Source organism: Balaenoptera ricei, chromosome 12, assembly GCF_028023285.1.
Source record: "Balaenoptera ricei isolate mBalRic1 chromosome 12, mBalRic1.hap2, whole genome shotgun sequence".
Taxonomy (NCBI): domain Eukaryota; kingdom Metazoa; phylum Chordata; class Mammalia; order Artiodactyla; family Balaenopteridae; genus Balaenoptera; species Balaenoptera ricei.
This window is the reverse complement of record NC_082650.1, coordinates 7,907,452-7,924,396: the sequence shown is the minus strand read 5'-3', so window position 1 is coordinate 7,924,396 and position 16,945 is coordinate 7,907,452. Positions and strand designations below refer to the sequence as shown.

The following is a 16,945-nucleotide window of genomic DNA, read 5'->3' as shown; positions in this document are numbered from 1 at the left end:
CCTTCAGTGCCCTTTTCCAGCCAGTTATTACTTTGACGTAAGAGGACGAGAAGCCCGTCCATTTGGAACTCATTTCCTGTAGACGGTTCTTTCCCAGCCAACGAGAGGGCTCGCTGTTTTGTGTCGGTGCTGATCTGTGGAGGGTATGCGAAAGGCGTACCGTAGAACTGTTTAAAGATTCGAGTTTCTTTCTTGGTTCTACCAAACGTGTGCGTGTGTGTATTACAAAAACCTAGGTACTCAGACGGAGACCTCACCTTGGTATATTTCGGGGGCGATGCATGCAGCTCCGGCTTCCAGCGGATGAGCGTCATCAACTTCCAGTGCAATCAGACTGCGGGTGAGTGCGCCCTGGGTCAGCCGCGTATCTGCATGGGTGGGCGGGGTCCATGGACACGTGGAGTGCTGAGTGGGGTGGTCAGACGTCCTCCTGCAGACGTGGCCCCTTTGACGCCCCCTCCGTCGTAGCGGGTAGGAGTACCCCACCCCGCCCTGCCAACGCCTGACACACACGTCTTGTTTCCGTTTTCTGTTTGTTTGGAGACTGAGCCCAGCATCAGGCTCGCTGGGAAAGCCTCTGTGTCCTGAATTCTGGCTCTCACGGAGTGCGTTCAAAGCCGGCAGGCTGGGTTTACTCACCGCCTTCTGATGGGTTGTCACTAAACAACTCTTCTTTTAGGAAATGAGTTCCTAGGTGACCCCTTTTGCAAATGGTGGCCCTGCTGTAGAGGTGGGATTTGGGGATCTCGAGAGACCCCAGGGCAACTTTAAGTGGAAGGTTTGGTTCTTCTGAGCGACTCGGAGAAGCTCCCTTGAAGCCACAGGGGCACTGGCACGTCACAGAGCCGCGCTGCCGTCCGTATCTCAGAGATTCGGACCACGGTTTGCGTCTCTTGAGAGGTGATGGGATCCCACCATCGTGAGAGAGCCGTCTCATCAGTGGACCTCCAAGCCGTGACCCCAGGTGCCCCGCAAGCCGGCCGAGCCTCTGCACAGAGCTCTGGTCGGGGAGCCGCCTGGGTCTGGCCCCGTCCACACAGCCAGCACAGTCTCGCACGGCCGCCCCACCCCTGAGGGTCTCCTGGCCCCTCACTGTTTGTTTTGTGTGTTTCTATGGTAGAGCTGTTAACCATCTGGTCACGGGGCAGGTTCCTGCGTGACTCACTGCGGGGCCTGGGGGAGGCAGCTGTGCGTGACGGGAGCTGTGCTCCAGAAGCGGGTCTGGTGGTGGAGGCAGGCAGGAGGGCTGGCGACCAGCGCCGAGCGCTGGTAACCTGCCCGGAGAGCCGGCAGAGAATCACCTGGGCTGAAGCAGGAGGGAGACCTCACAGCAGGACGCCCCTTGACTCCTGGAGCCGCTGGCCTTCGTCACCGTTGTTCTCAGCCCACGGTTGCCTGTCAACCCTCTATTCCTGCCACGTGCACTCCGAGCTTACATTGGAGGCATGTTCTCAGTCGACGCGTTGAACACATTTTATTAGTACCTGTTTGCTCAGACCCTGCGAAGCCTAGGGATGCCGCCGTGATGGCTGAGAGCTCGCCGGGCGTTTACACACCAGAAGCCGAGAGAGAGATGAGGACGGTGATGACCCAAGTGCAGGGGGACGCGGGCAGGTTGCGGGTTGCCTGGCAACGTCTGTCACCTGGGCCTTTATCAGGAGGGAGGCGCTGAGGTCAGGGGCCTGGGTACCCCCGAGGACCGAGGCAGTTAAGAGGAGGTGCTGGGTGAGGGAGCCCTGCAGGACAGTAGGGGCAAGCCGGGCGGCCATGGGGGCTGCTCGTTGTGGCAGGAGGAACAAACAGCTCGTGCACAGGCGGGAATTTGGGTAGCTGTGAGCAGCTCAGAGCTGGGTGTCCAAGCCATGGCTAAAGAAGGGGGTGGAGCAACGTTGTGAAAAGCTTGTGTGTCCTGCAGAGGAGTTGGACCTTATCTAGAAATCAGCGTGAAGGGACTAAGCAGGGGTGGCCATGCATCTGGCTTGGGCGTGGCCTTTGGATCCATCTCCCTTCGGTTCGAATGCCCGCCCTGCCTTCCCCGATGCTGCATCTTTCTTCCGTCATCCTCACCTCTTCCAGGCTCGTAGGAGACCCTCTCCGAAGTCCACCCCTTCTGCTCTGTGTCCGGGCCCCTGGGAAATGCAGCCTCCTTCTTATCCCGAGTCCCCAGACCCTCAGGCACTCGGGCTGCCCGGGTCTCCCGGCTCCCCTGCTCCCGGGCTGCTCTGCGGTGGGCGACTTGTGTGGGCCGAGGCGCCCTCTGTCCTGCCGCTACCTCCTTTGGCCCTGTTCTGTCCGCACTTTTTATAAGTGACTTGGCCGCGATCTTTGGGAATGCGCTGATCTCATTTGGGCATGTTGGGAGGATGGAATAATGATCCAGAAAGATCCCAGCAGACGAGGAGGATGTTGAGAAGGGCCCGTGGTCAGGGGCTCCCAGGGAAGAGGGATGGACATCCAGGAGTGGTGCCAGGAAGCTAGAGCCCAAGGGGGCTGAGGCGGGAAAAAATAGGAGAGGCCATTTGTTTTTCCTTTATTCCTTTTTGTCATACAAGTTTTCAAATATGTAAGTAGAGAGCATTACAGTGAAAACCTACACACCCCACCACCACTCAGGCTTAACAGCCGTTAATGTTTCACCAAACTTGCCTCATATTTACATGCTGTGTCACATGTTACCAGTGGATCGTAACACTGCCCCCAAACTGCAGGAAAGGACATTCCTTCACGTAACCTCAGTGCCATTATCAGACCTGACAAAACTAATAGCAGTGCCTTAATCCTGAAGACTCATGTCACTGTGATTGTGACACGGAGACCAGATCCAGAGACTTCAGATGTTTTTGAGCCTACTCTCAGGCTGGAGCTGGATTATGAAATATTTAAGACTCTTTCTAGCTCTGTGATTTGGAGCCAACTGTATGTACTATACTCTGGGTACTCTAAAATTATTTCATTATTACCTTGTTTGAATTTAAAGTTAGAGTTTTTAGAGAAAACCCCTTGGTGGATTCTGTGTGTATTGGTTAAATGTAATGATGTATTTTTGCATGTTGAATTGAGTGTTGATTGGCTATGGAATATTATGAAATGTGGTTTATAGTTCAACTTGGATCTCCAGGAATTATTTATGCTTCTAAATCCAGGGTTTCATGCATTTCAAGACACAAAGGTGCATAAGTTTATTTTTTTGTCCATAATATATATATATTTTTACCGTTTGTCTCAATAACTTATATCTAGTTTGATGTAATGTGATACCTGATTATTGGTGATCCTGTCACATAAGGACATTAGAGCGTTTTTTGGGGGAAGAGTGGTGTGTTAGCATAGACCAGTAAAAAACCGTCCATGAATTCAGGTGACTCACGATCACACTGAAGACTTATTTTCTTTAATTCCGTGCAGGCGTTGGGGGGCTCTGCTCCATGTGGTCACCTGGGGACCTTTGCATTTTCCACCTCGTGTTGCTGCTGTCTGTGGACATGGCTTCCAAGGACTCTGCAGAATGGGAACAGCAGTTTTTTTAATGGACCAGAACTAAGAGGCATGGCCCGACCTCAAAGGCAGTGAGGCGGGAAGTGCAGTTTAGCCGTGGGCCTAGAGGGAAAGATAAACCGGTTTGGTGAGCAGGCAGCACGGGTTTCTGTCCCAGAGCGGTGGGGGGATGGGGCGGCCGCCTGCTGGTCAGCTTGGTTTCCCTGGGAGGGTCCGCTTTTCGCCTACAGCTGGTCGTGGAATCCATGTACCCCCAGGCCATGTAAAGGGTGTGCTGGGGAATGTGCTGGAGCCTGGAGACCCAGGAAGCTTTCAGGATTGAGATTGATGGAGAGATTACAGAAAGTCATCCTTGTCCTACTGGTGGGTGGAAACCATAGGGCATAGCGGTCCTGAAGGCAAGGCCATTGTGTTTAAATAAACAACTTGGTTTGGTAGGGAGGAGTCTTCCTTTACTATTCTCCTAAAATTCTTCGAGGAATTAAATAAGAATGCAGGTAGGGTGCATGCCAGTGGTTATTTAAATTTTATTTAAAATGGGCTCTCCCAGCAGATCCTTAGTAAGTTTCAGATGCAAATCTAGCTCCTGAGTAGGAATGGACCCTGGAACCATTCATAGTATCATTTAATCGTCTGTAAACTCATCTGGTAAAAGAAAAACACTGTGAATGCATCAAGTTTTCAGGAAACACAGATCTTTCCTGAACAGTGACATACCAATCCAATGGGACTAAACTGTATGTAAACCTTGAAGGGTCAGGGGTGGGGAGCATGTTGAAAAGAGGCGAAGCAGCTTCACTGCTCCCTCGGAGGAGGGCACGGCGGACCCCCAGCTAGAGCGGGTGCTGTCGGAAGGGAAGTTGGGAGCACTGGTTCTTAAAAGAGAACGGCTTAGAGGACTTACTGGAAAAAAAAAAAAAAAAAAAAAAAAACCAAAAACACACAGTAGCGCAGGGAAGTCTTGCCTTGTGGTTATGAGTCTGGCTCCGGGGCCAGACCGTCTGGGTTTGATTTCTGGCTCCTTTACTCTCTAGCTATGAAACCATAGGCAAATTATTCAGCCCCCCCTAAATCTGCAAAATGGGACTAAGATTGCCCCTGTGTCGTAGGATTGCACGGTTGAAATGCGTGAATGTATGTGGAGAACCTAACACAGAGCCTGTTCTCTGCCTCCAACCCCTGCGGAGGGCTCAGTGCTTAGCACGGCGCCTGCCTCAACCTGTGCTCCGTGTGCCTTAGCCGCTGTCGCTGGTGTTATAATTATGATGTTTATAATATTAAAGATTCAATAGAAGTTGCAATTGAAACAGCATTAGCCCTTGGTACAGAATATTATTTCCCTTTCCGTTAGAACATTGTGCACTTCAGGGCCCTAAACCTCAAGAAAGGTAAATCATGTAGGAGGTCCAGAGGAGGATTATTAAACCATCAAGGGGTGGAAAACGGACCTTCGTGCCAGCAGTGCAGTAGCTCGGAAAGGCGAGGGGATAGAATTTCTGGTACGGGAAAAGTCAGCAGAGTTTGCTGAATCCCAGGCTACGTGGGCAGGGAAGCGGCACATGAAGGGCTGGCTTGCAGGGCGGAGCTGAGCCGGGAGGGCTCACGGTTGAGAACCCCGTGGGGCTCCCTCGAGGTGGTGGGCGAGGAGACGGCTGATTGGAGTGGGGTGTGAGAGACCCGCACGTGCCAGAGTCCCCAGGATCCAGGATGCTGGCCCCTCTCCGGGCGAGGTTACTAAACGTCAGCACCCTTCAGTTGGGAGCGGCTGCAGACCGTATCCCTCTTCCATGCTCATTTTAGGGGCGAGTCCTGGGGAACTTGTCCTGCTCACATGCACATCATTTAGCCAGTGGCACTCCTGGAACTGGAGCCCTGATCTCTGCCCCCCTTTCGGTGACTCCCTGTTCTGGCTTGGTGTTTATGAGCCTCTCGGAGACAAGCGCTGCCTGGGGCTCACACCCCGCTGAAAACAGTCTTCTGTCCTCTCGAGACCATCCCACCAAGATGAAAGGAACACAGGCCTGCCCTGCAGGGTTTAGGTTGTCTGAAACGCAGTAAAGCCACTCTGATCTCTGGGGTTTGAGCCCTGAACTTGTTTGCCTGCACAGCTACTACGGGTGTCCTGTTTGCCGTCTCTGCCCCTGCTCCTGGGACGTTCCTGGGTTTTGGTCACATCATGGGTGCTTTCTTCCTTTTGATGCGGCACAGGTAACAACGGCAGAGGGGCTCCTGTGTTCACCGGGGAGGTGGACTGCTCCTACTTCTTCACGTGGGACACAAAGTACGCCTGCGTGGACGAGAAGGAGGCTCTGCTCTGCGGCGTCTCCGACGGGAAGCAGCGCTTCGACCTGTCGGCCCTGGCCCGGCACTCAGGTAGGCCCACCGCCCACTCCGTGTGTGCTCGAGAACGTTCTCTTGCCTCTTTCCCCACGAGCACGTTTGGAAATGCTGTTACTGTTTTCCTTGTCAACTAACTGTATCGTGGCCTTTCCCCGCTTCTCACGGAGCAGTATGAATTATCAGAAATGACACTGAATCAGGAGGCGAGATATCTGAATTTGAGGTCGGTGTTACTGTTTTCTACTTGGAATATCTTGGGCTCATCTTATCGTAGTTCAGTAAAAACGGCCAAGTGCCTTCTGTGTGCCAGGCCCTGTGCTTTGTGATTAGAAAAAAAAATTTTTTTTTTAACTTTTGTTGCTAAGAGGGTAGATCTTAAAAGCTGTCACATCATCCCCGCGAAAATTGGTACCTCTGTGTGGTAATAATGGTCGTTAACTGCACTTACTGAGGCAGTCGTGGTGCGGTATATACATACATCAAATCGTATTGTACACCTAAAACCGATGCAGTGTCATGTGTCAGTCATAGCTCAATTAAAAAGAGTTTAAGCTTTTACAACAGCCTTCAAGCAGGCAGTGTTCCCACTTAACACAGAGACTGTGAGGCCCAGAGGGTTGCACACCTGGGGTGACAGGTGTGTGTCGTCCCCCCCGCCCCGTCTCACTGCCTCTTTCCCGTCTCGAAATCAGGATTTGCATTCCCTGACCAACCTCAGATTCTTTTGTGAGGCTGAAAGGAGGAGGGATGTGGGACCTGTCACAGGGGCCTGGCTCATGGTGAAGACTCGTCGAGGTTAATTTATTTGTCCTGTGAACCAAGGCTTGCGGAGCGTTTGTTACTGGCGGGGACTGGACGAGGTGCCGGGGATACGGCGGCAAACCTGGCGAGCACGACCCCTGCCCCCCGGGCCTTGGAATTTAGCAGGGGGCACAGAAGCCTGAACCATAAGCATGGGGTCACCCAACAGGGATAACCAGATCTAGGTGGGGACTTCTAGTTTCACCCTTTTAGCAGCCCTGGAGTTGGGCATAGATAGAAGCAAGTTGCCTCTGTAAAGTGGAATAATACACGAGACAGGGAGAATGGCCTTAAGTCACATAGTCACCAGCTAGTATTGGAACGATTACTCACGTGTTCAGAGTCCCAGCTGCTTGGGAAAGTATCATATTAAAAGGAGAATTCCTCCTTCGTGGGGGTGCTGGAACGCTCTCCTTTGAACACGAGCCCCACTATAGATGCTCTCGGGCAGCGAATTGCCCGGGGAATAACCGTCTCGGTGCTTTCCTGGTTCAGCACCTTTGAGCCATGGGGCTGGTGCCGTGGTTACAGTCCGTGTGCTGGTCAAGAGGCTGGTTTTCTGTCTGCCGAGTGGGAAGAGCTCTCACCTCCGCTCAGACCCGGGTTTGAGGCCCATTCCGCCGCATCCAGCTGTGTTTACTTGAGCAAGTTACACCCCCGCCCCCCAATTTTCTTACAGTAAACTGAGTGGTGGTTTCAGATCCTAGGATCTGCGAGGATGCAGAGATGCATTCGTACTCAGCTGACTTCGGCCACCTCTCTGGTTCTCTGGGACCCAGGTTACTTGTGTAGCGTTTGCACCCACATATCTAAGGAAGCTGTGAGGTGAGAGCTCACATCCTTCCCTGACAGTTTAAAAAAGTCCTCCTGCCTGACGCTCTTCAGCCCTCCGCAGCCCAGCCAAAGCTTTCAGAACAGCGTTTGTCCTTGTTCAGTGCGTGGTCGGCCGTGAGTCCTTCCCGGTTATTGACACCCGTGTGTAGTGACTGTGTTACCACTGATGTGGGATTTTCCCTTTAAACCCCAGTCTCCAGTCCGCACAGGGAACATCCTCACTGCCTGTGTGTCCTCCTTCCCACACGGTTCTCAGTGATGCCTTTGGGGGCTGTTTGGGGGATGGTCCACCTTTGACTTGCTGTCTGCTCTCAGCCTGTGCTCCTTCTACCTTCCACGGATTTTCTTCTGTTCATGCACGACTGAGTCATGAACACTTTGAGTTAAGGGACCACACGTATCTTGTTTATCTTCCAGGGGGCACTGAGCACTAAGCCCTGGGCCAGGTCTGCCTTATCTGTGGTCTGGAGGCAGATGCGTCACCAGTGGCATCTCAAGTCCGGGCTGGCGTCTGGCTTTGCTTTTCAGTTTCTGATTTCAGACTTTGGGGCTTGGGGGAATTTTGCTGTTTAATCCTCTGCCCCACCCCGTTAAGCCTCCTCTTCTGAGGAGTTGTTCGGGGCTGGCTTGTTTCCGTCACATTCAAGACAGGCTTGAGATTCTCGCTGAGTTAGTGTGCCCTCAGCCTGCTGGGTCCAGAAACGTGAGTGCCTGACGTCTAGCAGCCGCAGGCCTTTACCTTCCGCTTAATCACCATTTATGGTGTGACTCACAGAGAAATAATCACTGCCTTTGGCTGGAAGACTCTTTTTTTTTTTTTTGGTTACAGAACTGGAACAGAATTGGGAAGCCGTGGATGGCAGCCAGAGGGAACCAGAAAAGAAGCATTTCTTCATTAACGTCTGCCACAGGGTCCTGCAGAAGGGCCAGGCGAGGGGCTGCCCCGAGGACGCGGCCGTGTGCGCTGTGGGTGAGTGGTGCCCTGTGCCTGTAGGTAATGGGAGCCCGGCTGCATCCAGGTTGGAGTGAATCAGAAGTTCTTCCTGTGGTTTATCTCAGCCTCCTTTCTCTGGGTTCAGCGTGTAATAAAGGATGGTGAAGAAAAGAGTTTAATGACGCAGATGCAGGGAACTGGTGCATTCGGGTGTCTTGAAGTTGGCTGCAGCCTTCTGATGTGGGCTCACTGGAAACAGGAAGAAGCGGGTGGGGCAACTTGGTTATCTTTTCACTCCATCACCTGTGCAGGAGCATTGCCAGTGCTCGTGTAAAACTGATTTTGATTTTGTAACAACCTTACTGCCTGGAATTGTTCAGGCCTTATGGCTTCAGGCCAGTGGACTCTCGTAGCCTCGTGTGAGAGCACTGGACTCCTTGGGTTCCTTTTGCTGTAACTGTGTTGGTTGCGACTTCTCAATTGGATGTAAGTGTTTGTAGCATATTAGTTGTTTGTCACTTAAAGACTCACCTGGAAAACGGCAGGCAGTGAGAGTAACTGGAATCTGTTACAAGCATTAGATAAGGGATTGTGAACCTAGGCTGGATTTTAGGAATTATCCCAGGATTCAGAATTGGTGGTGTGTCTTTCAAAAGCAGGTCCAGCCATGTCCCTGCCTTTATTTAAGAAGGACTTGAGACAGACCTTCAGTACAAGTCAACTGAACCAAGAATTAAGTGGTCACGTGCTTGGCTGGCTGAACAGGTTTAATTAGTTTCTGCTTTGGTCATGGGACAAATGCTGCCCCCTCGGTTTCGACGGGCCGTGTGTCTCAGGAGAGCTGAGGGCCCCGCAGATGGAGGAACAGTGTCATTTTCCGGGGTGGTGTAACGTGCGTTCTTGCCTTTCTGCCTCTGGTGCCCTCAGAGGACGTTGTTTACTCACTCTCGTACTTTCCTCCGAAGCCTGAAGGTGCCCTTGGGGTCCTCAGTGTGCCTACCACTGCCCTGTCAAACTCGTCACTCAAGAGAAACCCACTGACGCTCCGAACACCTGCAGGGTCTCGGCTCATTTTTGGTACCTCTTCATGTGTGTCATTATCATTTTTAATCACGTCTTCTGTTTTTTTCCCTTTTCTTTCTCTTTTCCAGATAAGAACGGAAGTAAAAATCTGGGCAAATTTCTTTCTTCTCCCACAAGAGAGAAAGGACACATTCAGCTCTCTTACTCAGATGGTGATGAGTGTGGCGGCACGAAAATAAACACAAATATAACACTCGTGTGCAAGCCAGGTACACGTTACAAACGGGTGGTGCCTTCGTGGGCTTCCCCAGCGGCAGCCGCATTCTTTAGTTTTCGGTTTGCCGCCGGCCCCTGCCTGGGTGACGAGGCAGAGCGGGCTAGGGCCGAGCACCGAGGCTCCAGAAGCCTTAGCGTTGGTCCATTGGACTTGATCCCCAGCCCCAGCCCCAGCCCGGCGCAGCGATGGAGAAACCATATGGTGCCCAGGGGGGGTCGTGCTGCAGTTTTCCAGATGAGCTCCGCTCCTGGCACGGCTTCCTCTTCCTGAGGCCTGGTGCAGGCTGACGTGGAGGCCACTCCACTTCCTCCAAAGGGGGAGCGCCTCACGTGCTCGAAAACGCTGTCTGTGATCTCAGCGTCGATACACACAATGCACCTTGTTTTCCAGGGTCACGGTCTATATAGATCCACACAATTTTATGTTCCTCAAAACATAGTACTTTGTGAAGACTCTTTTATGTTTCACTGTTGTGTTTATAACTTTTAGGGGCTTCCTTGTTGCTAATGGCTTGGCTTTACTATTTTTAAGCATTTTCCCTATTGTTGGGCTAATAGCATGTTTCCAGTGTTGGTGATTGTGCTGTGACATATCCTCTCTACCTCTTGTTGGAAAATTTCCTTTGGATAAATTCCCAGCTGTGGGATAAGTTCAAGGACCAGGACAGTTTTTTGTTTTGTTTTTTTAATTTTTTAAAATTGTAAAATATACATAATATAAGATTTATCATTTTAAAGGAATTGTGATAAAATACAGGTAACATGCAATTCACCATTTTAATCATTTTTGAGTGCACAGTTCAGTGGCATTAAGCACCTTACATTTACATTGTACCTTAAGTACGTTTACACCACCATCCATCTCCAGAACTTTCTCGTCCTCCCAAACTGATGCTCTGTCCCCATTAAACACGGACTCCCCGCCAGCCCTGATCCCCAGCCTTGTCCTTTCTGTCTCCGAAGGTTTGACCATTCTAGGGGTGTCAGATCGGCATTTGTAGGAGTGTATTTAGAACAAGGGAAGCTTTTTGAGACCGGATCAGTGATGGGTCTTTCTTCCCCATTGGCAGGTGATTTAGAAAGTGCCCCAGTGCTGAGAACTTCTGGGGCGGATGGTTGCTTCTACGAGTTTGAGTGGTACACGGCAGCGGCCTGTGTGCTGTCCAGGACCGAGGGGGACAACTGCACCGTCTTCGACTCCCAGGCAGGTGTGTGTCCGAGCGCCTTGTGGGGCAGGCTCACCTGCACCTGCTTAGCTTGTTTTTGTGTTGTTCTTAATATTTTCTATGACTGTTTCAGAGATAATCTGTGTTAGAATTATATTAATACTGTTTGACCAAAACTCTGAAAATCTGGTGTTTGAGGCTTATCTGAGATAATGAAAAACCTGTCACATTCAAAGTCGAGGTAGGTTTGCTGATCGCAAAACCTGAGGAGCACAGGAAATAAATCATGTTTGAAAAGGCTTTTCGCATGAATTTCTGCCCAAGAAACCCACCACCGTTGACTTTTCACGGCCATTGTATTGTGGTCATCCCGCTTTGAACACACTGGTTGTTTATTCACCCGGGAATTCTGGGCTCTGACTCGGGTCTTCGGTGGGTGCAGCAGAAGGGGCGTGGTGATGGGGGACCCGTCTCCAAGGGGAAAGTGTTGGTGATGGCGGTCGTGGTAGCTCCTGTCCCAGCCGTGGGGCAGGCCTGGCCACGAGCTTCTCCTGGAGGCCTGGAGCTCAGGGGGCTCTTCTTTACTGTGGTCTCACTGACCCGGGATGGTCTTGATTCTTTCTTAGGGTTTTCTTTTGACTTGTCGCCTCTCACAAAGAAGCATGGTGCCTACAAGGTTGAGACGGAGAAGTACAAGTTTTACATCAACGTGTGTGGTGCGGTGTCCGTGGACTCCTGCCAGCTGGGCTCGGGAGCCTGTCAGGTGTCAAAAAGGCAAGTGACGGTTTCCAGTTCCCGGTCTTCCGTTAGGTGTCTTGTGCTCTCAGGTATTTTATTCTGGAGTAGCTGTGTTGTCTGCTGACATCTTTGCTTTGTGACGAGTGTGTAAACTCTGGGAAGACCTGGACTGAAAGCCAGATGATGCTGCTGGGAGTGTTCATTTCCCAGAGAAGGAGCGGGACCGAAAGTGGGTTCATGCAGCGCCTCACTTCTGTGTAGTCGGCACTTCTCAGCTGTTAGATGCATTTATGTACATGCTTCTCCTTTCAGTATTGTGTCAGTCCAGGGACTTGTGCCTTAAACCAGCCGTGCTGAGCGTGGATGTGGGTCTGGTGTGGGGTGGGATCGCCCTCGCGCCGCTGCCGCGCTGAGATCCTAACCGCGGTCGCGGCGCTGCCGCCCCCTGCGCCGCCCCCCGGCACTGCCGCCCCCTGCGCTGTCCCCGGCGCTTCCTTCAGCGTCGCAGCGTCACGGAGCTTCTGGTCTTGGGATCTTTTCTGAGAGACATTTCTTTGTTTCAGTGGTGGGACGTCTTGGAACCTGGGACGCAGTAATGCTAAGCTTTCATATTATGACGGAATGATCCAGCTGAACTACAAAGATGGCACGCCCTATAATAATGAAAAGCACACGCCAAGGGCCACGCTGCTCACCTTTCTCTGTGATCGAGACGCTGGAGTGGGTCTCCCTGAATATCAGGTAGGAATTGTGCTGTGTGTGTGCCCGTGTGTGCACATGTGTGTGTCCGTGTGTGTGTCTGCAGAGCGACGGGGGCAAGGAGGGAGAGAACGTCAGTCTTGTAACGGCAGGGGAAGAGGAAAAATGTGGTCAAGACAGGGCTTGTGACTTTTCTGGAGCGAGACAAGATTCTGTCGCAGGTGACGTAGGAGCTGGGATGGTCCCTGGGGATAAACCGTCAAGTTGTCCGGCTCCCCAGGACTTACGCAGGAGCCTGTCGTGGGACCTTTATTTAGAAGGAGAGCTATTATTAGTCTGGTTTCCTGGGTAAATCATCATCTCCTATGGTTTTAATTAATCCTTTTAGATTTGCCAGAGGACACGGGCAGTACTCATTTTCTGAGCTGTTTGCTTCAGTGGGCTGTACACCTCAGTCACAGCCCATGACACTGTTGGTTTTGGGTACAAAACACAGAAAAGCATCAAAACCATCCCTTATTCCCGTTTAACAGAGGATAGATTTCCATCTTAATTTATTGCTGGGCAATCTTCCTTTTAATAAAATGAGAGGGCATGGGCAAAGTAAATTAACTTTCCTGTGGTTTTTATTTAGAAAAAAATGCCTTTTCTTTTTAGAAATGCTGGCTTTGTGTAATGATTACTCTCTTCTGCCACCCCTCCCATGCCTGTCCTTGTCCTGAGATCAGGAAGAAGATAACTCTACCTACAACTTCCGGTGGTACAGCAGCTACGCCTGTCCGGAGGAGCCCCTGGAGTGTGTGGTGACCGACCCCTCCACCATGGAGCAGTACGACCTCTCCAGGTGAGCCGCGTCTGCCTGCCCTTGGCCCGGCCCCGCCCAGGTGGGGCTCACTGAGGTCGATCAGACCCTGCCGGTGAGCGTGTAACTGAGCCGACGATAGGGAATCAGGTGAGTTCTGGGTGCAGGCCCGAGGTGGGGGGCTTTAAGCAGAATGAATTCTGCTGCTGGTCCTGTAGCCTGTGCGAGATCGCCCAGCAAAGCCTGTCTTCTTCACTGCATCGTTGAAAGCAAGGCCTGTCGGTGCAGAGGCGCGGGGCCAGTTCCAGCTGTGCCGGGGGCTGCATTTAGCGAGGTCGAGAACACAGGTGTGCCGGCTCTGGTAGTTTGGTGGGCGGGGCACATTTCCTTCTGTATTTCTCTAACTGCTTAGAAATGAATCGTAGGGCCGAAATCTGTCAGCTTGAAAAGCATGCATTTCCCTTTGAAATTTCAGTCTAGCAAAATCCGAGGGCGGTCATGGAGGAAACTGGTACGCCCTGGACAATGCCGGGGCACACAGCACGTGGAGGAAGTACTACATAAACGTGTGTCGACCTCTGAACCCAGTGCCGGGCTGCGATCGGTACGCGTCCGCTTGCCAGATGAAGTACCAAAACGACCAAGTGAGTCTGCCGTCCCCTCCTGAGCCCAGGACTCGGTAGGACTTGGTGGTGGAGGGGGCTGTTTGGGGACTCTCAGGTCTAAGCAGGCCTGGCTGCTGCCGAGAAGCCCTCTGAGTGGGAGAGGGGCCTCGGGGTGAATTCCCCTGCCCCCCACAGATGTGATCGTATTCGAGTCGTTGTTCAGATTTAAAATTTAAAAAAGCCTGGGTGTCGGGGACCTCCTCTGCTCACAGTACTCGGCAGAGGAAGTGTCTCTGGGTGAGCTGCAGACATCTGAAAAGAATAGTTGTTGCTTCCAGAGGCTCTTACTTCTGGACTAACTAGGGGCCCACCTGCTCGGTAGAGTTGCTGTGGATGAACTAGATCCAAGCGTTAGCTCTCGCCAGGGTGCAAGCTGCACTTCATCATCCGATGGAATGCAGTCACTGCCGGAGCTTTGGTATGTTTCCCTGGGCTCCGTGTACACGGTGCATCTTAAAATAAAGATGTATGTGTGCTTCTTTAAAAATAGCATGTCGGGAATGTACTTTCCTGGCTTCTGTTACGCGGCAGCTTGGAGGTGTTTTAAAGGAAGCCGGCGAGCGCTCTCTGGTGGTTCAGAGTGAGCGCCCCGTGGTGTGTACACGTGTACGTACGCGCGCGTGCTCTTGGTCGGAGCAACGGCCTCAAAGGACTGTCAGTCCTCGTTATTCACAGATTCTGTATCTGCGAAGTTGTCTACTTGCTCATGGTTATTTGTAACTCCAAATCAGTACCGGGCGCTTTCACAGTCTTCCGTGGACTTGCGCAGAGTGGCCTGACGTGGCTCTGCGTTCTCGTCTCGCCTCTCCTACCCAGACGGCCAGAGGGTGGAGACCCGAGGGGCGGGCAGTGCGGTGCCAGAAGCTCCTGGCTCCTGGCCGGGTGGGCGAGGTTTGAGTCCTTCCTCTGATGCCCGTTAGCGGGGTGGCCTTGGATAAGTCACTTAGCATGTCTGAACCTCGTTTTCTCTTTTGTAAAATAAAGGAAATAGAATCTACCAGGATCTTGAGGATTCAGGATCACAGTCTGTGTGACATAAGCGTACATATAGGTACCTCCAGTCGTCCCTTTTGGTTTGTGGGGAGAGGATTGGTTCCAGGATCTCGGCAGATACCAACATCTAAGGATGCCCGAGACCTTTATATACGGTGTCGCAGTATTTGCACATCACCTACACACATCCTCACTCTTAAGTTCCCTCTAGGTTACTTATAATACTTAACACAGTGTAAATGCTATGTTAATAGATGCTGATGGCAAATTTAAGTTTTGCTTTTTCTGGAATTTCTTTCCCCTGAATATTTTCGATCTGAAGTTGGTTGAACCTGCAGAGAGGTAGGACCTGTGGATATGGAGGGCTGACTGTGTTTCCCCTCTGTGTCCGAACAGTGGTTCTGTATTCACTAATTCAGCATTTGTGGCGAGTTTATAGAACACAGCTACTGTGAATAATGAGAATCCACTGTGTTAGTAATGAGGAAATCAGTTGTTTTCTCTTCAGAGGGAAACATAACGGACGCGCGTGTTTGCAGGGTTCATTTTCTGAAGCCGTCTCCATCAGCAACTTGGGGGTGGCGAAGACGGGCCCCATGGTGGAGGACAGTGGCAGCCTCCTTCTGGAGTATGTGAATGGCTCGGCCTGTACCACCAGCGATGGGAGACGGACCACCTACACCACCAGGATCCACCTCGTCTGTTCCAGGGGCAGCCTGGTAAGGAAGGCGCTGCTTGTCACCTGTGACCTTGGTTGCTTTGGGTTCCTCTGTGTCTCTTCACAGGGACAAAGGTTGATCTTAATTCTGCTTCAGGTCAGCATGTGATACAAACTCAGGGAGGCAAGGAGCACGGTAATGGTGCTTTCGTGGCTGTCCTTTCTCAACGTTAAGCCTGATCTCTTACTGCTGGTTTGTGACATACACTGTATGGTCTTCTGTAGACTTGAGTTTTTTCTCTGAGTGGTGCAGATGCCGCCCTGCCTGTTAGTTCCTGTGAGTCGGTGATCTGAGGATCATGGCTGCAGAATAGGTCTTAGAGACGGTTCAGTCCAAACAGCAGACTTCATAGATGAGGAGACTGAGGCTGGGTGCAGCTCAGGCCAATGGATGAACACACGGAGGGAGGTGTGTGTAATAGGTCAGAAAAGCAGGGATGAAAAATCAAGGCTGGGAAATGGAGAAGGTGTTGGAGATTGCATTTGGGCCCGAGTTCCTCGGCCAGGGCAGAACAGAAGAGAAAACTCGAAATAAAAATGCTCCGGGGTCATTGGGGATAGTTCCCATTGGTTTTTAAAAAACAATGTGGTGGAAGATGTACAACGTAAGATTTACCATTTTAGCCATTTTTAGATGTACAGTTCAGTGGCATTAAGTACATTTACAGTGCTGGGCATGCATCACTGGTGTCCATTTCCAGAACTTTCTTATTCTAAACTTAATTTTTTTTTTTTTTTCTTTAACCTGGAGCCTTACATTTATACCTGGGTCACGTGTTTTTTTGAATAATTGCCAAACTCTTAGATGAACACTGAGTGGGAATAATAAAGAGCTCATGTTTATTATCAAACAGATTATTTCCAAGGGCTGGTTACACTTTTTAAGGGTCTGCTACAGCGTCCTCTCACTTCGTAGACAAGAACCCGGCCCGGTGTGTCCACTCCTCTCCGCAGGCAGGGGGCCTCGGTCACTTACATACTAGGCATCCTGCAGACGCCAAGTTTTCTCTGTCCTTTGCCAGCACACGAGTTTTTCCCAAGAGATAATGTCTTTAGAGCTTAAGGTCACTCTGATAAGGGAAGGAAAATGTTAGCTGGCTGAGCACAGCCTAAGTTGTGCAAGGAAAGTGTCACATAACTGAGCTGTAAACACACACTCTGATAAGTCGGAGTCGGCTTCCCGATTTCTGCTCTCCGTCCCAGGAAGGAATGCTGGCTGCCCAGCCCGGCCCTCGCCTCCTCCTGGGCACGTCCGGGCGTCCCCTCCCTGGGCCTCATCCCACTCCGCTTCCCCTCTCTGGTGTCTCGTTGCCACGGAGACACTGGACAGTTCCAGGAAGTTCTCTCGGACCCTTATTTTTTCAGCTTTCCTGTGACATCCTATTTGGACAGTGTTTTTCAGTTTTCAGAGCGATTGCACGTTGTTACTGTATCCCTCAGCAGTGGTGCAGGGGGTGGCGC

At 51.5% G+C, this 16,945-nt stretch overlaps 1 protein-coding gene across 1 annotated transcript in view; it reads left to right on the top strand.

Moving 5' to 3' along the window:
- IGF2R (insulin like growth factor 2 receptor) overlaps window positions 1–16,945 on the top strand; it is a 109,571-nt gene that overhangs the window by 44,735 nt on the left and 47,891 nt on the right. The window contains exons 10-19 of the mRNA XM_059940888.1: window positions 237–340; window positions 5,704–5,868; window positions 8,300–8,440; window positions 9,556–9,696; window positions 10,774–10,911; window positions 11,496–11,643; window positions 12,171–12,348; window positions 13,035–13,150; window positions 13,584–13,752; window positions 15,306–15,485. Coding sequence (XP_059796871.1) covers window positions 237–340; window positions 5,704–5,868; window positions 8,300–8,440; window positions 9,556–9,696; window positions 10,774–10,911; window positions 11,496–11,643; window positions 12,171–12,348; window positions 13,035–13,150; window positions 13,584–13,752; window positions 15,306–15,485 — 1,480 coding nt within the window. The remainder of the gene's footprint in view (window positions 1–236; window positions 341–5,703; window positions 5,869–8,299; window positions 8,441–9,555; window positions 9,697–10,773; window positions 10,912–11,495; window positions 11,644–12,170; window positions 12,349–13,034; window positions 13,151–13,583; window positions 13,753–15,305; window positions 15,486–16,945) is intronic.